Here is a 20,486-nt window from a genome sequence, read left to right on the forward strand (position 1 = left end):
CCCCTGAACGCACCTCTACCTTCAAACACATTGAGCTGAGCATGAGTTGTCCCTGTTCTCCATCCAAGAATTACTGTGGATAGGGGCAGGCATCACATTCTCCTCTCCATCTATTACTTTTTCTGATGTACAACATTTTACACAGGTGTTCATTTTGTTAATTCAGAGTGAACAGCACTGGTCGAGCAATAAAAACTAAGCAGCTTTTTAAACAAAGTTTACTTCAGAAGTTCTCAAAATACATCACATCTTCAGTCTAAGTGGCCCTTTACTGGTTTGCTTCCAAGAACTAAAGCTTAAAAATTTCCCTTTTTCACTCAGATGGGGCTGAATAATTTAGTTTGGTTGCAATGAACTGATCTCCAAGATTTCTCCTCCTGTAATATGACTGACAGCTCTACCTTCATTCTCACATACAAACAGAAGTAAGCAATAAGAGAACCTACTTCAAAATGCTGTAGCTTTGTCTAATTTCTTACCTGAACTTCCTCCTTTCATTTCTGAGTTCATCACGGCCACTTCCAACATGAGATTCAGAAACTGTCAGCAAGGCCTGCGTCTCAGCGTCTAACAGCAACACCTGACACTGCTCAAAGTGCCTTTTAAGAAAATAAACAACTGGAATCTGTCACTCATGACACAGTGGAGAATTAAGTACATTAACAAGAGGTTCACAATAATGGCATTCATTGGATTGCGTATTTGGGACTCAACTGCCTTGCACTCAGACCACCAACTTTCAATACCTCATGTCCTTTCATGTGCCTCCAGTGTGTGAGGAGGCACCAGCAGAAGTTCCACAGCTGGCTTTGTATGGGGCACATCTACTTGTCCAGACACACTGGACTCAGAGGATAGCATGAAGTTCAGCTGCAAGCAGAACTGCAGCCATGTGCTCTGAGATGAGCTGGGAGGAAGAAGTGTTTCCAAAAAACCAGTTATTTTAAAGGAGACAACAGTAACAATAGTACTGTGATCACTACTAAGCAAAATCTAAAATTATATCCTAAATGGCCATGGTAGAACATTCTCTAGATGTGTTCTGCAGTCCATCTGGCAACTACTGCAAGAAGAGAACTCTCTCAAAGAAATTCAAATGTTAGAATTGTAAAATGAAGTCAGTTCAAAATAAGCAGAAGTCAGTTAAGTACAGAGATATCAAAACTGCTCTGGCTTATCACAACAGCGTTACCAGAACAAATGTTCAGTGAATGCACCAGGTCATAGTGCCATACAGTGAAGGAAGGAAATCATTTCAGAGTAACACCAAGACGGCTTTTGTTTTCCCTCAGGCTTACAAGGAGACTACACACACAGCCACACCACTGCTGGCTGCACGGTTTACAGAATGGATGTTCCTTAATATTTACTTAATAGCTGAATTAAGGAGTAGTAGCATTAAGGGCTGCTGCTTTAAATCTCAATCTTTGTACAGGTTTTGTAATAATAGCTTAGAAATCATTTAATTCTCTATCCATAAACCATCCATATAACTGTGTTTATCCTGTTTTCTAGTTTTCAGCACCCCTCGCTCATTTAGTGGGTTTGGGTTGTTGGTTGTTCTCAAGACAGCTGTTGTTTTTTGGTTGGTTTGTTTTTGCCAAGAGTATACTGCTGCACACATTCTGGTCAGTAGCTTTCATGTCTGAGAAAGAACAGGTCACTCCTGTGCAAGTTCAAAGAAAGCTACAGAGAATTTGCATTTTAAAAAAATATTTATTTAGATATCTGTTGCTCTTAAATTACAAAAGTTAAAAAGAGCACGCAGTGAACTGACACTAATTACTTCTGAAGCTGTTTTAAGACATAAGATGGCTTCAAGATAAGACAACTCAGCACGATCCAAATTCAACTATCCATTTCTCATATTTCTCAATGTCCGCAGCAGATACAGATTTAGAAACCTTCTTTAAAGCTATTTCAAAGTCTTCCATCGTTGTTGGCATGTGCATTTCATCTCGAGAAAGATTTCTTATTTCTTCCGGTGTCAAGCCTTCAATACGCCTCCTCATAGCCATCAATGATGCATCTCTGTTAGGTACAAGAGGGGAGGAAAAAGAAAGATTCAAGGCTCAAACATTCCAGTTAAGCCAGTGCATTCAAAAAAAGATAAAAATAGCTTTCATCTTTTATAGGAAGCTCCCTTAATGCTTGGACAGCCTGCAATACTACGCCATCTGTATTTTTCAAACACTGATTTGTCACTGGATCTTCCAATAGCTGTTATACCAGATACATAGGCTGGGCAGAAGAGGTGAAGATTAACTGATTTACCTAAGGCCACTGATGCAGCTGCTGCATACAGAGTTTTTAAACAGGGACGAATGAAAGGATGGTTCACTACTCCCAAGTACAGAACAAGACAGCTGAAAAGTTTTGAATGTTTCCTGGTCCAAGTAGGTCTGCTTCAAAGAAAGAGAGGTCTACGATACCTGTCTCCAGCCTATGCTTGCAAAACAAAACATTAATCTACAAAACCTGTTTAGCTTTTAGCTCCTCTAACTTCTGGCCTCAGCAAGTTTCAAGTGCATAATTTTTGTACCTTACTGAATGCATGTGAATTTCCAACACTAAAACAAGTAGCATCAGATGATGAGCTGAATGCTTTTGTAAATGGATAAAACTGAAAGACTACCTGTCTTGCTAATTCCTCCATACAAAGCCTATAACATAAAAAAGAAAACACTGTTTATTTTGTCTAGCAGTAAAAAAATAAAATAAAAAAGGAAGAGTGATACCACAGCAGCATCACATCATAGTAGTAGGTCAGGATCCAGGAAGAAAAACAACCTACACAGCATTGTAGAAGGATTTAGAAAGATGGTTACAGCACTTTCTGTTTCAAATCCCCCTCAACCCCCTGCAAAAAGAAACCATAACTGACAGACTTCTGCATTCTAATTGCTAAGAATTATTTATCAGGTTCATGAATAATCCAATAACCAGAACTTTAGAGCAGCAGCAGCAGCAACAAAGAGCTGCCTTGTCCAATTCCATCTTAGTTAAACAGCACCGTGCTTTGCTGTTGTGCCGTCATTTACGAACTGCAGGCCAGCATTACTCAATCTGCAAATGAGAAGGGGGGATTACACTGTGCATCTGATGTACCTCCAGTGCAGCCACCACTACTTCCTCACAGAAGGTCATTTCTTACAGGCATTCCAACTCCAACTCTTAGCACTTTCTCAAACACACTCTTAGCAGTTGGAGAAGCACCAAAGCTATCCTCAAAAAATAAGAAAGCACCCACTAGAACATGCAGTGGGAGCCTGTTCCATTCCAAATGCCTTTCAAGCTTCACTCTGCTTAACAAAATGACTCCAACTCAGTTCCTACTGACAGCTAATACACAATTCAGATGCAAGCTTACATTTCCTGAATATGTCTGTTGCTTTGCTGTTTTGATTTTTTTTTAAATGAAGCTCTATCTTAATTTCTCATGGCTCTGTGCTGACTGTTAGGAACTGCCTTCATAGCTCTGACTACTTTTCACTCTGGCTCAGCAAACATGGGATTTTATTTCAAGTTCTTTAAGGTATAAGAAAAATTTGAGCAAGCCAGAGTTCTTTGTTCACTTTTTCCAAAGTTTGGCTTATGTCACTAAGGAGGACTTGTATTCCAGAAGTTTGAACTTCACCTGTTTTGTATACTGTGTCTGTACAATATGAAAGCACTGTTAAATCAGCCATATGCTTTTGTCTCAATGTAAACAAAGCAATCACATCTAAAAATCCTCATTCCCCAATGCCAAATACACAGTCTAATTTGAGCACTTCCTCATTCATTTCAAATCACACACATCCAGACTCCAGCTTCTCTGGATTCTAGTTGCTGTCACCTCAGTCATTCTAAGGAGATTGCCACAGATGAAAGACCTGGATGCTTCTGTATTTGTTTTCCTGTACTATTTGTCAAAATGAACTTTGATCAAAACTAAAAAGCAACACTGCAACTAAAAGACACAAATATTGTAATGATTTTGAACAAGTCTATTAGTATCCAGCGCAGTATGAATTACAAATAACAAATGCAGTATCTAGAGAAGCAGTCAGGCAAAAGAAAAAGCAAACTGCAGCTAAACCGCTCAAAGTAGGAGGGTCAATAGAGGTTTTTGTTCTACACAAGCCCATTAGCACAAACTCCTTCCAAAGCACAAATGCCAAAATCGAGCAGAACACCACCACAAGTTCAACTCTTGGATCCACAATTGAAACAAATCTGTACCACACTGATTCAGAGCACCTCATGCATTCTTTTCCCAGATCCTGTGCAAGGTTTGTTCTGGAAATAATACCAAGTCACCAAACCCTTCAGTAACCCTCCTGAGCAAGCCCTTTGTGTCAGTTTTGCCACACAGATCCCTGCAGCATGACATACTGTCCTCTCATGTACACTGAACAAACACTTGCAGAGCTGCATTAGGAATCAAGACAATAAGTGGATCTGATTATGAGGAGAGCGATGAAATGTTTTTAACCCAAAACACTTAGTTCTCTTATCCTGCTCAAAGTAGAGGCCCACAACAGCTGTGCCAGCACACAGCTGGAGGTCTAGGCTTTCACTGCCACCCTTTAGTGTTACCTGAAAATCCTGACAGCATAGTTATACACGTACTTACTAGATGACAAAAGTATCTACAGAAGTTTCAGTTCTTTGTCTCTTACTGCTGGTTCCATAGTTTGCCAGCTCTGAATGAAGGAGAAAAGGATAACTGGGGAAAGGTTTAGAAGGTATTTAAATAATAAAAATGCTAACAGTATTCTGGTAGCATTAGGCAAAGTGTTGTCAGCAGGTCAAGAGAGGTGACCCTTCTCTTCTCAGCATTGGTGAGGCTACAGAGCCAGGCTCTTCTCAGCAGTTCCAGTTACAGAACAGGAGACAGTGGGCACAAACTGGAACACAGGAGGTCCTCCCTGAACACAAGGCAGCACTTCTGTGCTGTGAGAATGAAGGGGCACTGGCACAGGCTGCTAAGAGACCATGGAGGTCTCCTCTTTGGAGATTTTCAGAAGACACCTGGACATGCCCTGAACACCCTGCTAAGGGTACACGTGCTTGAACAGGGGTTGGACCAGATGGACCCAGAGATCCCTGCCAACCTCAGCCAATCTGTGGTTTTGTACTGAGCAGAGGTGAAGATGGAGGAGGTAGAAAGTTTCCTTTCAGCTTCACTATCACCTACTTACTTCTTCAACAGAACATCCATTTTTATGATCTCAGTGGAATGACTGTAACCCTGCAGGGTTGAAGTCGATCATCCTGTGGATATCCCCCACACAAGGAATTATGCATATATAAAGGAATGCAGAGCTTTACCAAAATCATACTACATTGCAACTACTATTCATCATTATCTTATAAAAATATCAAATATAAGCAAAGATTAATGTAGCATTTCACCTTTTAGCTGTACGCAGAAGATAAGTCACAATCTATTCTTATCCAAAAACTTAAAGTAAATTAGTTTTGTTACTTTAAAAACTGCTTTCTCAGAGTTTGTAGCAGGGATGACACAAATGATACAGCGTTAACATACCTGCATACGTTGGTAATGTCTGCACCTGAATAACCCTCCATTTTCTCAGCTATATTTGCAAGGTCAACATCATCAGCCAGTTCCAGCTCTCGTAGGTTTATTCTTAGGAGCTCCTCTCTACCTTTTGCTAATTAAAGAACAGAAATCAAGTCTTTACAATCTGTTTTCTGAATACAAATAATAAGGTGAAGAGAGCAAAGGAGGAAGGATGGCCAAAGGACACTGTACTTGCCATAAAAGTAACAAACAGTATTCAATGCTTAGATTTAACCCAATTCTGAATTCATAAATAAATTCACGTATATGTATCAACAAGTTTGTTTAAATAAATAATCAAGTGACCAAAATAAAGGAAAGACTGACACAGCTTTGATATCAGTCTTTTCAGCTCCTCCTCTCCTCAAATCTTTATACCTGACGGTAAAGGAATGTAAATTCTCTTCTCTAGTCTCCTTCTTAGGGCTTCATCAATATCCCAAGGAAAATTAGTAGCTGCAAGTACCATGACCATTTTAGAAGGATCATCATTTTCAGTGGCCCCACCAACACCTGCATTGGAGAAAAGGAGAAGTAAAATGTACGTATGCTTATATCAAGTTTGGCACATAGAAAAAATAATATCCACAATTCTATAATATTAAAGCAGTAGACCAAGTGCAGTTTAATAGACTTCAGGTTCTTATCTGTCACACTGTAAGTAAAAATGGAGACTCAGTTCAGTTAGAAGCAATGACTTTGGCTGTACAGGGTCAGGAAGTTCCTCTCTACCACACCTACAACACTTCCACAGTAGTAATTCATATTTCCCATTACAGCATTTGTAATTTTCACACCAGTGTTATGTAATGGCTGCAGGGAGAAGGGGACCAACCATGAAGGCAACTAACCACCAGAATCACCCCACACAGTATTCACTAACAGCCATACTAAGGCAGCATTAATCCCCAACAAAAGTTTCTTCACTTCTGAATTAAGGCCAAATGTTTCACATACTTGGGTGGATTCTTACAAAATGCTGCTGAAGTGAATGCTAAAATCCGTTGAACTACATCACAGCTTCTCAGAGACAGAGATATCACTTCAATCTCCAAAGCACTACGAAACTGCTGCTAAATTAAGAAGTTTAATGAAATAAAACTTGCGAGGCTCTGTGATTACTGTTTTAACTTATAATACATGATTTTTCTATGGAATAGCAGCAGTTCTAGTATGCCTGGAAGTTTGCATATATAACAACATTCATGAACTCTCCAGCAAAAACGTCAAGTAATCCAAATAATAAAATTAGCTTGCATGCTTAAATGATGAGAACAGCATCACAGCTGTGCTGTGAATTAAAAGGGCATCAACATCAGAGAGAGAGAATATACAAGTCTCCTGACTTGTAGAATTCTATCACAAATTACTACATATGTTAACAGTTTCCAGTTGCCTTCTTCTCCCTTCTTGCCAAAAGAGCATAAGAAGAATGCTTTTAGCATCGCAGCTACCTACTTTTAAGTTTTGAGATTTGCTACATACTAAGCAAATAACTGTAATACAAAGTGTTTTAAGAAGATAATTCTCCAAACACTTTCTACAAAACAATTTTCTTCATTTTTCATTTTTCTTCATTTTTAACTTTAGGAGGGAAAAAAAAACAACCAACCAAAGAGATCTCAAAGTTAAGTGCAATGATTGCCTTTGTTGAAGTTTAAATTGAAACAGGGGGACAGTTATTTTGAACCACTTCCCCAAAACCAAGTAAAAAGCAGACAATATTCTTGGTGACAACTCAAATGCCATCCTGACTGCTATGTTTATATATGAAAAAGATACTTTCTTCCTTCTGCATCCTTGAAATCTTGCATTCTCTACTGAGACTTTTTTTTATTGTGGGTTAGTATCTGAGGTCCTTAATCAGATGATGAAAGACAGTTACATAATAGGTTGTTATTTTTTTTCTTCCACACTGGCAGTTGGAATAATGTTATCAGTATGCTCCAATTTTATGTAAGCAATTCAAAGAAACTGCTTCTAAAGAAAGAAGTTTAGATTTATTTATTTTTCCTTCCTCAAGTTTCCTCCAGCCCAGAGGGTTTAGGTTATTTACCATCCATTTGAACTAGCAGTTCTGCTTTCACACGTCGGCTCGCCTCATGCTCCTCTGAAGTTCCCCGTCGACTACAGATAGAGTCTATCTCATCAATAAATATGGTTGTTGGGGCATAAAATCGAGCCTAAAAGAAACAAAAGATAAAGAAGAAACTGAAATGGCAGCCTACTCACATTTAAGAAACAGCAGCACAGTCAGAGCAGACTAATGAATCATTTATCTGAACAAACCAGCTCCTAAGTATCAAACAATACCCAACCTTTTTCCTCTGATCATTGCACACATTCATGAAGCTGCGTATCCATTAATGATGTTTGAGCAGAGCAGATTTTGGCAGCCATAATTGCTAGGGCTAGAACAAGCATTTAAGAAGGTTAAATTTTCACACACTAGGAATGTAATTTCTAATTTTATGAAAGATCTGGTAGAATGCTTGAATAAGAAATCAGATAAAGTTAGGTGTACCATTAGACCTAAGACACCATGACGTGAAACCTGCTCAAGAGACATGTCAGCTACAAAATAACCCTCACCTTTATAAAAATGAAAGAAGTTAAACAAGGGTTTCTGATAGTAAAGTCACTGTTCTACAGCAGCTACGCTATATTCCCTTGTGTACACTCAGTCTGACTGATGGTTACTATATTAACTTAGTTAATACGGTCACACTATATTGTCTTCTCTTTCCTGACTACTATCATAGCAGTTCTGCTGCCCCTTTCAGCGCTGGCCACCCTGGAAAACACTGCATGCAAGCATGGTTAACGCACAAAAAATACTACATGTTCTGAGCTGTTTTCAAGTGTTACAAGCTTTGAAGCCAACTACATACTTGGTACAGTTTGAAAGCCTGCAACTTTAAAGTACAACAACAACAACAAAACACGCATCACAAAACACGCATAGCCTGCTTAGGGTTCCCATCCAGAAACCAATTACATTCAATTTCCAGATTTACCTTCAGGTTTGTTCTGCAGTACTCATCAGCTCCTAGATAGCTCTACAAGTTAACCCTGAAAATAAAATGATCCTTTTTTTTTTTTCCCATTTATGCAGCTGTACACTACTAAACTTCCAATGCAAACAGCTATATCAGAAGGTTCTAAAGCACCTGAAGCTTGGAGAGGGTTTTTTTTTTTTTTATACATACACTATAAGTTCTAAAACTTGCGAAGGTTTTACTATTCCAGAAATAATTATGCTTCATCATTTCACTATTTACGTTAAGAAACTTCAATCACCATTTCAAAGAGCAAGCGAACAAGTTTCTCAGATTCTCCCCTGTATTTTGAGGTAAGTGTGGAAGAAGAAACATTGAAAAAAGTAGTCTTGCATTCAGTTGCTACAGCTTTTGCCAGAAGGGTCTTTCCAGTACCAGGAGGACCAACCATCAGCACACCCTATTAAAATAAAAAAAGAACCATCGTTAGAACAAGAATCAAAACAGATAATTTCACGATTTGATTAATAGTACAATAACAGAAATGCCAGATGTACATTTTCTGTTTCAAAGTTACTCAAGGGTAAGTAATTATTATTGCTTACTTGCAAAAAAACAGCTGGAGATAGTGATTATCTGACAGTTATTTTGTTAGTATTATTTGCCATAATTTTATTACGAAAAAGTGGAAAGCATTTATATAAACTGTAAGACACCTGTAATTTCTTGATGCTCCAAGATCCAATCCCAGAATCCTACTTATGATCACAGGATCAGATTTTTTCATACCTTCCATGGTCTTCTAATTCCCTTAAAAAACTCCGGCATCCACATCGGTAAAACTACAGCTTCCTTGAGCAGTTTTTTAGCTTCTACTAAATCAGCAATGTCATCCCTGACAAGAAAGAGAAAGCTGTTTCACAGATTCAGACAGGCTGCAAAACAATCAGTGCACAGCTCAAATTGAAATGCAACTGAACTCGTTATTTGTCTGAATTATGGAAGAATCATAGGAGTATAATGATTTAATGAAGTTCTCATGGCAAAACCCTATGACTGCTGCCAAGAACCAGCTGACAGACTCCAGCTGGTTGCAAAAACAAATAACAGACATTCATTATTTCACTATTTTTATTTACAGAAAGAATAAGCAGAATAAGGCAAATTGGGTGAACTTATGTAAGGCAAATTATGCTTTTCTCTTTTGCTGACAGGTTGGTTGATCCTGAAACCTGAATGCCATCATAAGAAAACCAGCTACTAAAAAGGCCAGTAAACAGAGATGAATAAAAATGCTGAATTCCTTTTCAAAGTTACAGTGTGTTAATTCTTAAAAATCTTAAAGGCTAGCATTTTTTTCTCGAGGACAATTCTAAAGGAATTCCACTCAACAGCACAGCCCAATTAACATTTTGGTTCAGAACACACACAGGTGGACAGTTAAGATTCAAATCTAAACTTGCAATTTAAGATTCAGTATACAAACAGTATGATATATTCACATACCCAACTGAAAGATGTGTCAGCTGTCCTATGCTGTTCTTAAGGTTCTTAAAGTTCTTAAGGTTTGTCAGAGTGTTCAGCTTTTTTAAGCTTACTTTATTCGCCAGATTTTTTGCTCACTTAATCCCCACAAGAACACCTAAGCTTGGAAACATTCTGAACAGAAAACAACCTTTGTATAAGGTTTAATATTTAACACATTTATGTAAAGGTGCTGACACGTGATTATATTTTATACTGGCAGTCACATCATATCCAGGTGATACCTTAAAGAGTTCCTATATTGACATAACTTCTCTGTAAACTGGTTTTCATTCTTGGTATGCCCCTGGGTAGCAAAACCCCTTTACACTGCAAAATATTAACCCCTACATTGATTTCAGAATTCTTAGAAGAGATTGAGATGCTCTGAGTTCTAGAAATATTCAACTGCCCAAGAGGCTCAGCTGACTGTGTAATGAGTAAGGAGAGGAAAAAGAAACAATTAAGAGCTGGTAGCAGTATTCAAACTTACCATCGAATGTTGGGATTTTGAGAAATTATATCTCTTTCCAAAGCTTCTACTAAATCTTTATCATATCCAGTACTATCAAATTTCTTTGGTTCAGATTCTGAAATTTCAGATGCGGATTTGTTCTACACAGAAGGAATATAGTAATGTAAATATGTAACAAATGTTATAAAATCCATTAGTAGCATACACAAGTCAGCAAGATTCTCAGAGGTGACATAAAGCAAATGTGAGGTGTCCGTATCACTGTTGCAGTGTACTGTTATTTGGTTTACTCATGCTTCTAGACTACCCTAGCTCCCCCCCAAAGCCAACACGCTGCACTGATGCAGTTTCTTTTCTTCATTAGGTTATACAATCAACAGCAAGCACTGACAGAACAGGGAAAAAAAAGAAACAAAACAAAGAAAATCCCACAACATCCTGTCTCAGCATGTATATTTTCTTTGTGAATGACAATCATCATTCAGAGAATGTGATATAACTCCCACTAACTAAAATTAGGGAACTTCAGAGGCAAACATTTCCACCCAGGTATACTGCTTTCTTAGATCACTACATAAGGATGTTAGAACTAAGAGAAACTCTAGTATAAGGGCAGCTGATTTATTCAGATTCTGAAAAACAATGTACTTAGTGTCAGTAAGACATCTTACTCTGATCATCAGCTACATTTAAGCAAACCATTTCCAAACTGCTGTAAAGAAGCCCACACTTAGCAGGTCACTTCCTCTAGATGGGTTTATTACTAGGTTTTTGTTTGTTTGAAATGTAATCTATTTTGTACCTTTCAGTAAGCAAGGCTGTCCCTACAGTAAAGATACTTCTGAAGGTGAGATTAAAACTGGCATGCTGACATGAACGAAAGAAACAGTTTATAAGCACCTGACTTTATAAAATACTCAGGAAAACAAGACACCAAGTTTCTAAACACCAAGAAGCTCTCCACAAACTCACCTTCTCCTCTTTTCCTTTATTTTGCTGATCTTTCTTTTCCCGGCTGCGGACTGCCTTTCCTTTATCATTGGGGTTTCGAGAAGACGGACGGTGAGGGCCTCTAACAGCTGCACTTATACGATTGTTGTGACCTCTGCAGTCACTGCATTGAGCAGACTGACGTTTTCTGGGTCCTGGCGAAGGTCTAATTAGTTACAACATATGCAAAAAGCCTCAGTGTAAAGTCACCAGTGAGCACTAAACAACTACGTCATTTTGCTCAAGATAAGAATCTAGGTACATTCACATATTTCACTGACACAATTAAAGGTACCAACAACATTACAAATCACCATACTGAACTATGTTGGCCAGAAACAAGACAAACATTTTTACAGTTACATTCACTTCCCCATTGCCATAAACTCAAAGTTCATTATATGTTTAAAGTAAGCTCTTTTCATATTTCAAAATAAAAGTGATTCTGCTATTATGGAGCTGAGAAAAATATAAAGGAAAAATGACATATTTTATCCTTATTACAATTTCCTCACCTTTCTACCCATGTAAACAAACTTTCCTTGGGAATCACAGTATTATTTTTATATCTTCAAGGGGGAAAAGGAAAAGAAAAGAAAAAAATCTGTTCTCTCCCATCACCATCCATCATTCTGTTGCTGGGATAGCTTAGGACTACATAAAAGATAAGACAACTTGTAATGTTACAAGCAGGTATCATTTTTTTATTTCAGAGATGTATTATTTTTGCTTTAAAGGCAACTGCAGAGAAACAGACACAAAATAACATAAAAAGCATTTCTGAACCCAATCAAGATCTCTTTTCAAGATTCCCAAAGGAAAGATGCATGCCATTTTGTCCTTATCTCTCAACTTACTCTTCTCAGAACCTATAGCTTACAAAAGAGGAAAGTCAGTACAGTTTGGATACTCCTTCTGTATTCTTGAACTGCAACAGTTCAAGGAAACAATCATTTATTTAGGTTGGATGGAGCTTCTTAAGATCACCTAGTCCAACCTCCTTGTCCAACCAGGGTTAGCTATGGCAGCTTGCTGATGGCTGTGTCCAGTCAGATTTTATGTCTCTCTAATGAATTTACCTGGTGTAGGGAACCTGCTTTGGCAGGGGGGGTTGGATTTGATGATCTCTTGAGGTCCCTTCCAACCCCTATGATTCTATGACTCTAATGATGGAGACTACAACCTCCCTGAGCAATCTGTGTTTGCGTCTGTTCTCACAATAAAAGAGCAATTTCTTATGTTCTGATGGAATTCTGTGCATTTTATGTGTGTCTTGCTTTATGTCCCCTCACTGATTAGGTACTACTGAGTGGAGTCTGGCTCCCTACTTTCAGTCCCTCTCATCAGTTGTTTATACACACTGGCAAGACTCCCCTAAGCTTTCTCTTCCCCAAATAGAAGAGTCCCAGCTCTTTCAGCCTCTCCACTCATCTTTGGTGGTCTGTGCTGGACTTGCTTCACTAGCTCCATCTCTCTCACACTGAGAAACCCAGAACTAGGCAGAGTGCTCCAGGTATAGTGACTTGCTTCCAAGCAGGCTTCCTGCCACCGATCAAAATCCTCTGAGCTCAGCCATTCAGCTAGTTTTTAAATCCATCTACCTTGTTCGCTCAGTTAACTTGTACTTTGTCAGCCTACAGTGATGCTACGGAGAGAGTATCAAAGGCTGTACTAAAGTTGAGGTAAATGGCATGTACTGCTCAGCCACCATCCACCAAGTTAGTCATTGCAGAGGGTAATGAGGTTGGTCAAGTATCATTTCCTTTTTGTAAATCCATGCTCACAATGCCTGATGACCTGCTTGTCCTTCATGTGCTTGGAAATATCTTCCAGAAGGACTTTCCCTACCATCTTCCCTAAGATTATTTGCCTATGTCCAAAGCACTCTTCCTTGTTGACTCCTTAACTATCTGTGAATCATCAGGACACCCAAGAAATCTCCCAGATTGCCAGAGCCACACTGTCCTGTCTTTCTAGTAGGTGTCAGGCTTCAATACGTGTGAGAGGTCCTGTTTGAAATTAGACAGCTCAGAGATTCAAACTTTCATAAGCACATACAAATAAACCAGTATCATAATGGACTTTGTTTTTAAATCCAGGTTCCTTTCTAAATCCAGTACACTCATAGATACACTTTTTCCACAGGCCTTCCTAAAATTCTGGCACTAGTTAAGTTACCAGCCAAGTTTAAGTTTGGGGATTCTTCTGTAGAACAGAAAAGGGAAGAGTGATTTGGAAAGCATTTATCCAAATCTGATGATGTGTTCTGACATTTCATTCAAGATTTATCAGGATAAACTATCTTCATAAAAGTAGAATTTAACTGATTCACAGGAGGAAGTTTGTCAAAACCATACAATCGCTTCAGGGTAAAATGCAGATTAAGGATCAAGAATATGCTAATGATAAGATGATAATTATTAAAGTCTTTTCACTCTCAAAATGGAGTATCTACCAACCTATACTTGTGTTTAGGAATATTTAGCCACCTCTAAATTCCAGAACAAAGCTCAAATAAAAGAATAATCTGTTCCAACATCTCAATTCCACAAAAATTTGTGTGATCTGCTATCTCAGGATCTAGATTTACAGAAACAAGTCTAACACTACACAACCAGTTTTCACTGTGGCTTTTTCACATTACAACAACCCAACACTAAACCAGGTGGTACGGTAAACAGAAAAGAAAGAGTTCTGTCCATCAAGTCTTTTCCTTTTTAGAATTATGAATTTATGCCTTCTCTAGAAAGTTCTAAAGCACTAAAAGTTCTGCCTGCCAGACTCTAAAATCTTCTAAAAGGCTCGAATGCAACTGGCTAGAGGTATTCCAAAGTTATTAAACGAGATAAACGGAAACACTGTGAACAAAAGACCCATTTCTTTCAGAGAGTAGGCTTAAAATAAATCCGTGAGAAATGGCTTGTAACCTCAGAGCCAAAGAAAGAAACAATTTGATGATACAGCTAAGCTGGTCTAACAGTTACATTCTGTCAAATGCACAGATCCATGCCTCTCTTGCACGTACTCCTGTCCTGTCCTTCATGCTATCTCTACCATTTGTTATAAACTCCAGTTAACTAATGCAGAAAGCTAGCCTCGGGCAAAACAAAACAGAACAAGCAAACGAGAGACATTTTGTTGGTTTGGGTTTTTGCTTTGTTTAACAAAAACCATGCAGCTGGTGTGTTACGTAAGTTATATAAGCTCTGGAACAAAATCTTCACGGGAGCAGGCTGAAGTCAAAGCATACTTTGCCCTGATAAGCATTAATATAGGTCTTCAAGTTTCTTCTTACCTTCGTTCAGCAGGTACTGGCAAAGACCAGACTTCTGCATCATGAGCTGGTAATTCTTGTTGTGAAGCTTTCAACGGAGTACTGTCTAGTTTAAAACTCTCCAGCATTTTCATTATATCTTTCACGTGCTTAGCTTCCACACTTATCTCCTGCCAAACCTGATAAATAGAAAAAAAAATAAAAAAAAGGTAGATTAAGCACAGTGGAAGTTAAGTTTGTAGTAATCTTCTGCTTAAGACTATGTAATGCCTGGATGGATTCCACAAAGTTTCATAAGCTACCTGATCCTACTTTGCTAAGGCAAGATATTAAAAATGTTCTGCTTTTCCCTGTACACTTAAGGATTAAAGAAAATATTTTGAATTCAATACCAAAGAGACTATTGACAAATTTTGTTTAATAAACATTACACATGAAAAGAGAATGCAACTTTATAGAGGGAACGTCAGTGAAGAATTAATGTCTTGTCTTAAGGATAAATTAACATGGCAGCCCCAACTCAGTTTCTATTAAGGATCCGTAAGTTACACTGCTGAAACAGTAAGAAATAGTACAGGCTGGAAAAAGAAAAACTTCAGCACAACAGGGCACAGATCAGCAAGAAGCTGACCAGGCAGACAGTGCACTGGCTCTTCACAGATGTGTTTCATAGTCTATTTTGTCTGTGTCAGAGCACAGTGAAGCCTTAAATACATATATATTACAATACTACAGTTTATCAGAGAATGATATAAATATTTCTATACTTCCGTTCACCATCAACAAAGCAATTTTTGCTAGTCTGATGCTCTACCCTCAGAATGTCCCAGAAAAGGATTATTTACCTGTTGCCATTTCTGTTGCAGATATGTATCTCTGACAGAGTAGAGGTATTTATTCATCTGATCAAGAACTCCCTGATAGTAGATCATTGCAGAGTCATAGTTTCCCAGTAAGGCATATTCACGGGCCAGCTTTACATTCTCACTGATCATAACAAGGCTCATGGTCAACATGAAGCTGAAAAAGACAGTGAATACTTAGATTAAATAAAAAATTAACCCACAATCAATGAAGAAAACAATTTTTTTGCAACTATTTTTACATTACTGTGACCCTAACAAGCATATCTAAATATAGAAGCAGGAAATACTTTGTTAATAAAAGGATTCTAGAATGTATGTCGTCCATACAGAAAGATAATTGTTTCTCTACTGAAAGAAGTGCAACTTCTCATTTCACGCAAGACAGACTCTGTTGAAAAGCACATGCAAAACATGTAGATTTAATGCATCTCTACAAACCAAAATTGCAGAATCTCCTTCCCTCTTCGCACTACTGTGAGACAACTTGGTGTCTTACTGTTAGTGCTACAACATCCTCCATACTCCATTCTAGTTAAAGAAAAAACAAAAAAAATCCACACCTTTCCTCCAGATGCATTAGGTTCTGCTAATATTTTTGCCTTATTGTTCCATTCACACAAGTTTATCAGTATGACATATACAGACATCATGGAAAACACCATTTCTCCCTCCCCCCTCTTTGTTCTTGTTTTTTTTTTTTTTTTTAATTTTAACTTTCTTCAATTTTATTTAATGATTCTTTGAATTAAGTCTCAACATTCCATGCTCAGCTTGCACCTTCTATCACCTTCATTTTTACCCTTAAAAAGAGACTCTTGAAAAACTCTGAGGCTGCTAAGGAAAGGAAAAGCCAGAATCACTTAGTGTGTGGTGTCCAACTTCATTTAACATCTTATTCAAACCATGCTTAATATTCATGCAAGTGTTTTCTTCTGTTAGCAAACACTATGGAACGTGACCTCTTACTCGTCAGATTAGCACAACCTGCACTTTTAGATTAGAATTGCACTACAACTACTAACACAAGCGTAGCAATAACCAGACTAAAACAGAATATCAAGCAAATACTGTAGTAAGCAGTCATTCTTCACAGTTCGGTCTTTGTTCATACAGCAGTCCTTCTGTTTTACACATCATTTATACATCCCATTCTGCTCCTCTCTAAGACACCCGCATCATCTCTACTCTTCCTGCTGCTTATTCACCAAGAACTGACCTGCTCTCCTCCAAATTTCCTACAACCAAGCACAGAAAACATCAAAATAAGCAGATAAGCAAGCCCGAGAGAGTCGTCTTGTTCTCATTTCAGTACCTTTACCCAGTACCAGCAAGAAGCAATTGCAGACAAGCAATTACTGCTAAGCCCTGGGATGAAGCATACTTGATACAGATCAACTATTTAAAGAATGTAAGAGGCACTAAATTCACACACGCAATAAAACGACTTAAGACCAAACATATTTCAAGACCAGGTCATGGTCAAATTTGAACACGTTACCAGAGGTTTCAGTAGTCACGCTGCACACCAGATAAGCCACAGCCAAAATGTGATGCCACCTCTGTCAAGAGGAGCTGCTAAGTACAAATCAAACGTTTTAACGCTTCTGGCTCCTCCTCTTTCTTTTCCTCTCCCAAGTAATTTGGTGCATGGACACAGGTAATCCATTCTTGAGCCAACACAGCTTTTTCCTTCCTTTCTCCTCCTGCCTGTTTCCTCTTGAAGCAGCCAGCTGCTGAGAAAAGTTTCAGCCCGAACAGCAAAATTTGGCAGCAGTGGAGGTGGAAAGGGCCCCATAGCCCACGTGCACCCTTTGCCGGGCCATGCAGGAGGGTATAAGCAACTAGACCCACCTGCAGGCCTGCATCTGGAAGCCTGCTACCAGAGCCTGCACCGCACAGCTCACTCTGCACAGAGACTTGCAAAGCCAGCCACAGCCACACCTGCAAGCTGGTATGGTTCCTGTGATCAGCAACTACAAAGACTGCCATGTCCCTGCATAATTAAGCTCTGGAGACTCAGCTTGATTTGGGAGTTTTGTTGGGTTTTTTAACTTCAGAAGAAAAAGCCTGAAGATATTTGTCAACTGCTGCCTGGATCATCATGCAGATGTTTCTGAAGTTTTACTGCTATATTTAGGAGCAAGCTTTTCCACCCGTGCTCATCCTACCAGATACACCTGTTTGCCTGTCTTGAGAATTCAAACCCATGACTAACACCTCTGAAATCACAAGTTGAGCAAGATGCTAATAAACATTCTAAAAATCAAGTAACAGCAAGTTACTAGAGCCAAACAAGACTTTCAAACACCGTGAGAAGCAGTACACAACTGACAAAAAAACCCAACACACTGAATACTGCAGAGCAATCTGAGCAGAACAGCAATTCCGCTTAAATATCAGAGATAGGACACAACAGGTAATAAAACGATACATACGTTTGTTCATGTTGACTCAAGAGAAGAGCGGAGCTTGGAGCAGCTCCCAGACACGTGCCCCCTGTGCAGGACAGCTGCTGGCTCAGCCCATGTCTGGACGTGCCATTGTGGCTTGCAGACGGCAGCGCCAGGGCAGGTCCACTAATGCGAGCCCACAGCTTGCTGCAACTGCAGATGCTGAAGCAGCTCCAAGACAGGCAGGAGACAGAGTTAGAGCACTAATCTGAAAGCTGATTAAGGTTTACAGCATAAAGCAGGTTGTGGCAGCTCAGAGTACCACAGAAGACTCATGTGAGCGAGGCGCAAGCACACACAAACCCCAAGACCTGAAAAAACTCGGGAAACAATTAAAAAAAAATCTAATTTGTAACCACTTAATTTGTAAAGTGTTCACAAATACCTGGTGCTGTCACGTAGCCGGATGTCAGAGCAGCAGGAACGCACTTATCAGCTACAACCTTCCCATGAATCACCCCCTGCAAAATTATCTACGTTCCAGCACAGCCACTGGAGGAGCAATGGGCTTGTAAAGCTCACAGCAAACAGAGCACAACACACACTACCAAAGGCTTGTAACTTAATTCTGCATGTGTGTACACATGTCATTCTCCCTCTCTGCGCTAGCTGTGAACGTTCCTGGTTCCCACAGACAGAAAAAACGGAACTTGTCACACCTTAACTCACCTCCAATAAGAAAATGTGTTCACACACTTTATCATCTGCACCTAAAGTATTCCTAGGGTTTGAAACAGACAAGGGTAGCACGGGAGGAATCTAACAAAGGTTCAAGGTATTAAGCTTTTTAGAATGACATTTTGGAACTTATTTTTGTCTTTTACTTTAAAGGTAGCAGCTTCATCGTCATCAAGAAAACACTGGGGATATACTAAGTTTCCAAGTTTATGAAATGATCAAGAAGTACCCAAAGTTCTTCACATCGGTACACTAGGAATGAGGGAGTTGTACACAATCTCAACAGTGTTTCACAAAAAAAACCCTATGCATGCACAAAGAGAACAAAAATTAATACTGAGCTGTCAGGAGGGAAGCACAAAGCCACCATGGGACCCCCAGGCCCCTGCTGACCCAGAACAGCACGAGCCAGACAAGGACAGTATTCCCGCAGAACCGTCTGGTCAGACCTCCACATCCTGCCTACACCAGTGCCAGGGTTCTGGAAGAGCTCACGCTCCTGTTATTGCAGCCTGCTAGGCAGGCTCTGACGCTATAGCAGCCATGTGAGACTCAGAAAGTTCCCTCCACAAATGCAGGGAGGGGAAGGCAGCCGTGAGAGCTCAGTTTTTGCACTTCCAACGCGGTGACTGGGCCGTGTATGTCTGAGATCTTCAGACGTACCGCCCCGCTGCAGAACGCACACCGTGATTTGGCATCAACAAGTGGCCCTGCTGATTGTTTTTGCTCGCTGAGCTTACACCGCTCCTCACACACTTGCGTTTAACGGCAGTGAAAGACAACCATCAGCAGCCACAGCTATGAGCACACTCTATACAAAACCTCATGGTGTACGTGAGCCGTACACAGACGACGCCGTGTTTTCAACACCGATCTTTTCAGAAGACCATGAAACAATCACGGTACTCGCTCCCGTTTCACGGGGCCGGCACTCTGAGACAACCAGAACCACAACATCACCGAGCTTCTCAGCAAGGCTGGAAGGGCAACGGGGAGACGTAAAGCACAGGGAGACAACAAAGCAGGAGACGTAGAGAAGGGAGCACCAAGCGAAATCCAGCTGCTGAGGCAGCCCCGGCCGGGAGCCCGCGGGACCCGCAGCGGCCCCAGCAAGAGGGAGCAGCCAGCGCTCCGGGGCTGCTCGAGGATGGCGCGACAGCGGCGACCGCGCTCCCCGCCGGTGCTTAGGCCGGAGGGCACGGGCGCACCGGCCGAGCCGCCCCTCGCCACCGCCGTCCAGGGGCAGCGCGAAGGCTCCGCCCCGAGCGCCAGCGCCGGCCCGAGCCCTCCGGCCCTGCGTGCGGCCCCGGCCACGCGGCGGCAGGTGCCGGGCGGGGCAGCCCTCACCTCGGGGACCGGCGGAGGACGGGGACACCCCGCGGCGGGGGTCTCACCCGCTCGGCCCGCTGTCCGGCGGCAGCTCCCAGCGCCGTCGCTCGTCCCTCCGCGTTCCTCCTCTCCTCCGGCCCGGTAACCCCGCCCCGCTCCGCCCGCCTCCTGCCGCCGCCGGTTTGAAGGCAAATCCGCTGCGTCACTTCCAGGCGGTGCTGCTCAGCGGTATCGCGTTGGCGCCTGAAGAACGTCGTTGTTTCAGCGTCACTGCTGCCTGAGAGGAGGTTGCGGTTCTTTAAAAAGGAAGGAATTGAGAAAAAATAGAC

General features: G+C 40.5%; 2 protein-coding genes across 6 annotated transcripts in view; one reads left to right on the forward strand and one right to left on the reverse strand.

The window, feature by feature from the left end:
• The window catches only part of PLEKHG1 (pleckstrin homology and RhoGEF domain containing G1), a 521,486-nt gene that overhangs the window by 52,810 nt on the left and 448,190 nt on the right, over nucleotides 1-20,486 (forward strand). The gene's annotated exons all lie outside the window — the stretch shown is intronic.
• Nucleotides 1,697-20,463, reverse strand: KATNA1 (katanin catalytic subunit A1). 5 transcript variants are annotated; one of them, XM_065731880.1, is made up of 11 exons: nucleotides 20,176-20,463; nucleotides 15,680-15,854; nucleotides 14,856-15,013; nucleotides 11,543-11,726; nucleotides 10,589-10,710; nucleotides 9,361-9,466; nucleotides 8,873-9,031; nucleotides 7,629-7,755; nucleotides 5,951-6,085; nucleotides 5,537-5,663; nucleotides 1,697-2,031 (listed from the first exon to the last, which is right to left on the reverse strand). In XM_065731880.1, exons 2-11 carry the CDS (start codon nucleotides 15,848-15,850, stop codon nucleotides 1,833-1,835), a joined length of 1,488 nt encoding a protein of 495 aa, XP_065587952.1. In that variant the 5' UTR covers nucleotides 15,851-15,854; nucleotides 20,176-20,463; the 3' UTR covers nucleotides 1,697-1,832. The 5 variants fall into 5 exon arrangements, with proteins under 5 accessions (XP_065587952.1, XP_065587977.1, XP_065587959.1 ...); XM_065731905.1 differs by having other exon boundaries at nucleotides 20,223-20,304; XM_065731887.1 differs by lacking the exon at nucleotides 20,176-20,463 and adding an exon at nucleotides 18,536-18,906.

Source organism: Cyrtonyx montezumae, unplaced genomic scaffold (assembly GCF_038088225.1).
Source record: "Cyrtonyx montezumae isolate F1298 unplaced genomic scaffold, pur_monq_1.0 scaffold_0, whole genome shotgun sequence".
Taxonomy (NCBI): domain Eukaryota; kingdom Metazoa; phylum Chordata; class Aves; order Galliformes; family Odontophoridae; genus Cyrtonyx; species Cyrtonyx montezumae.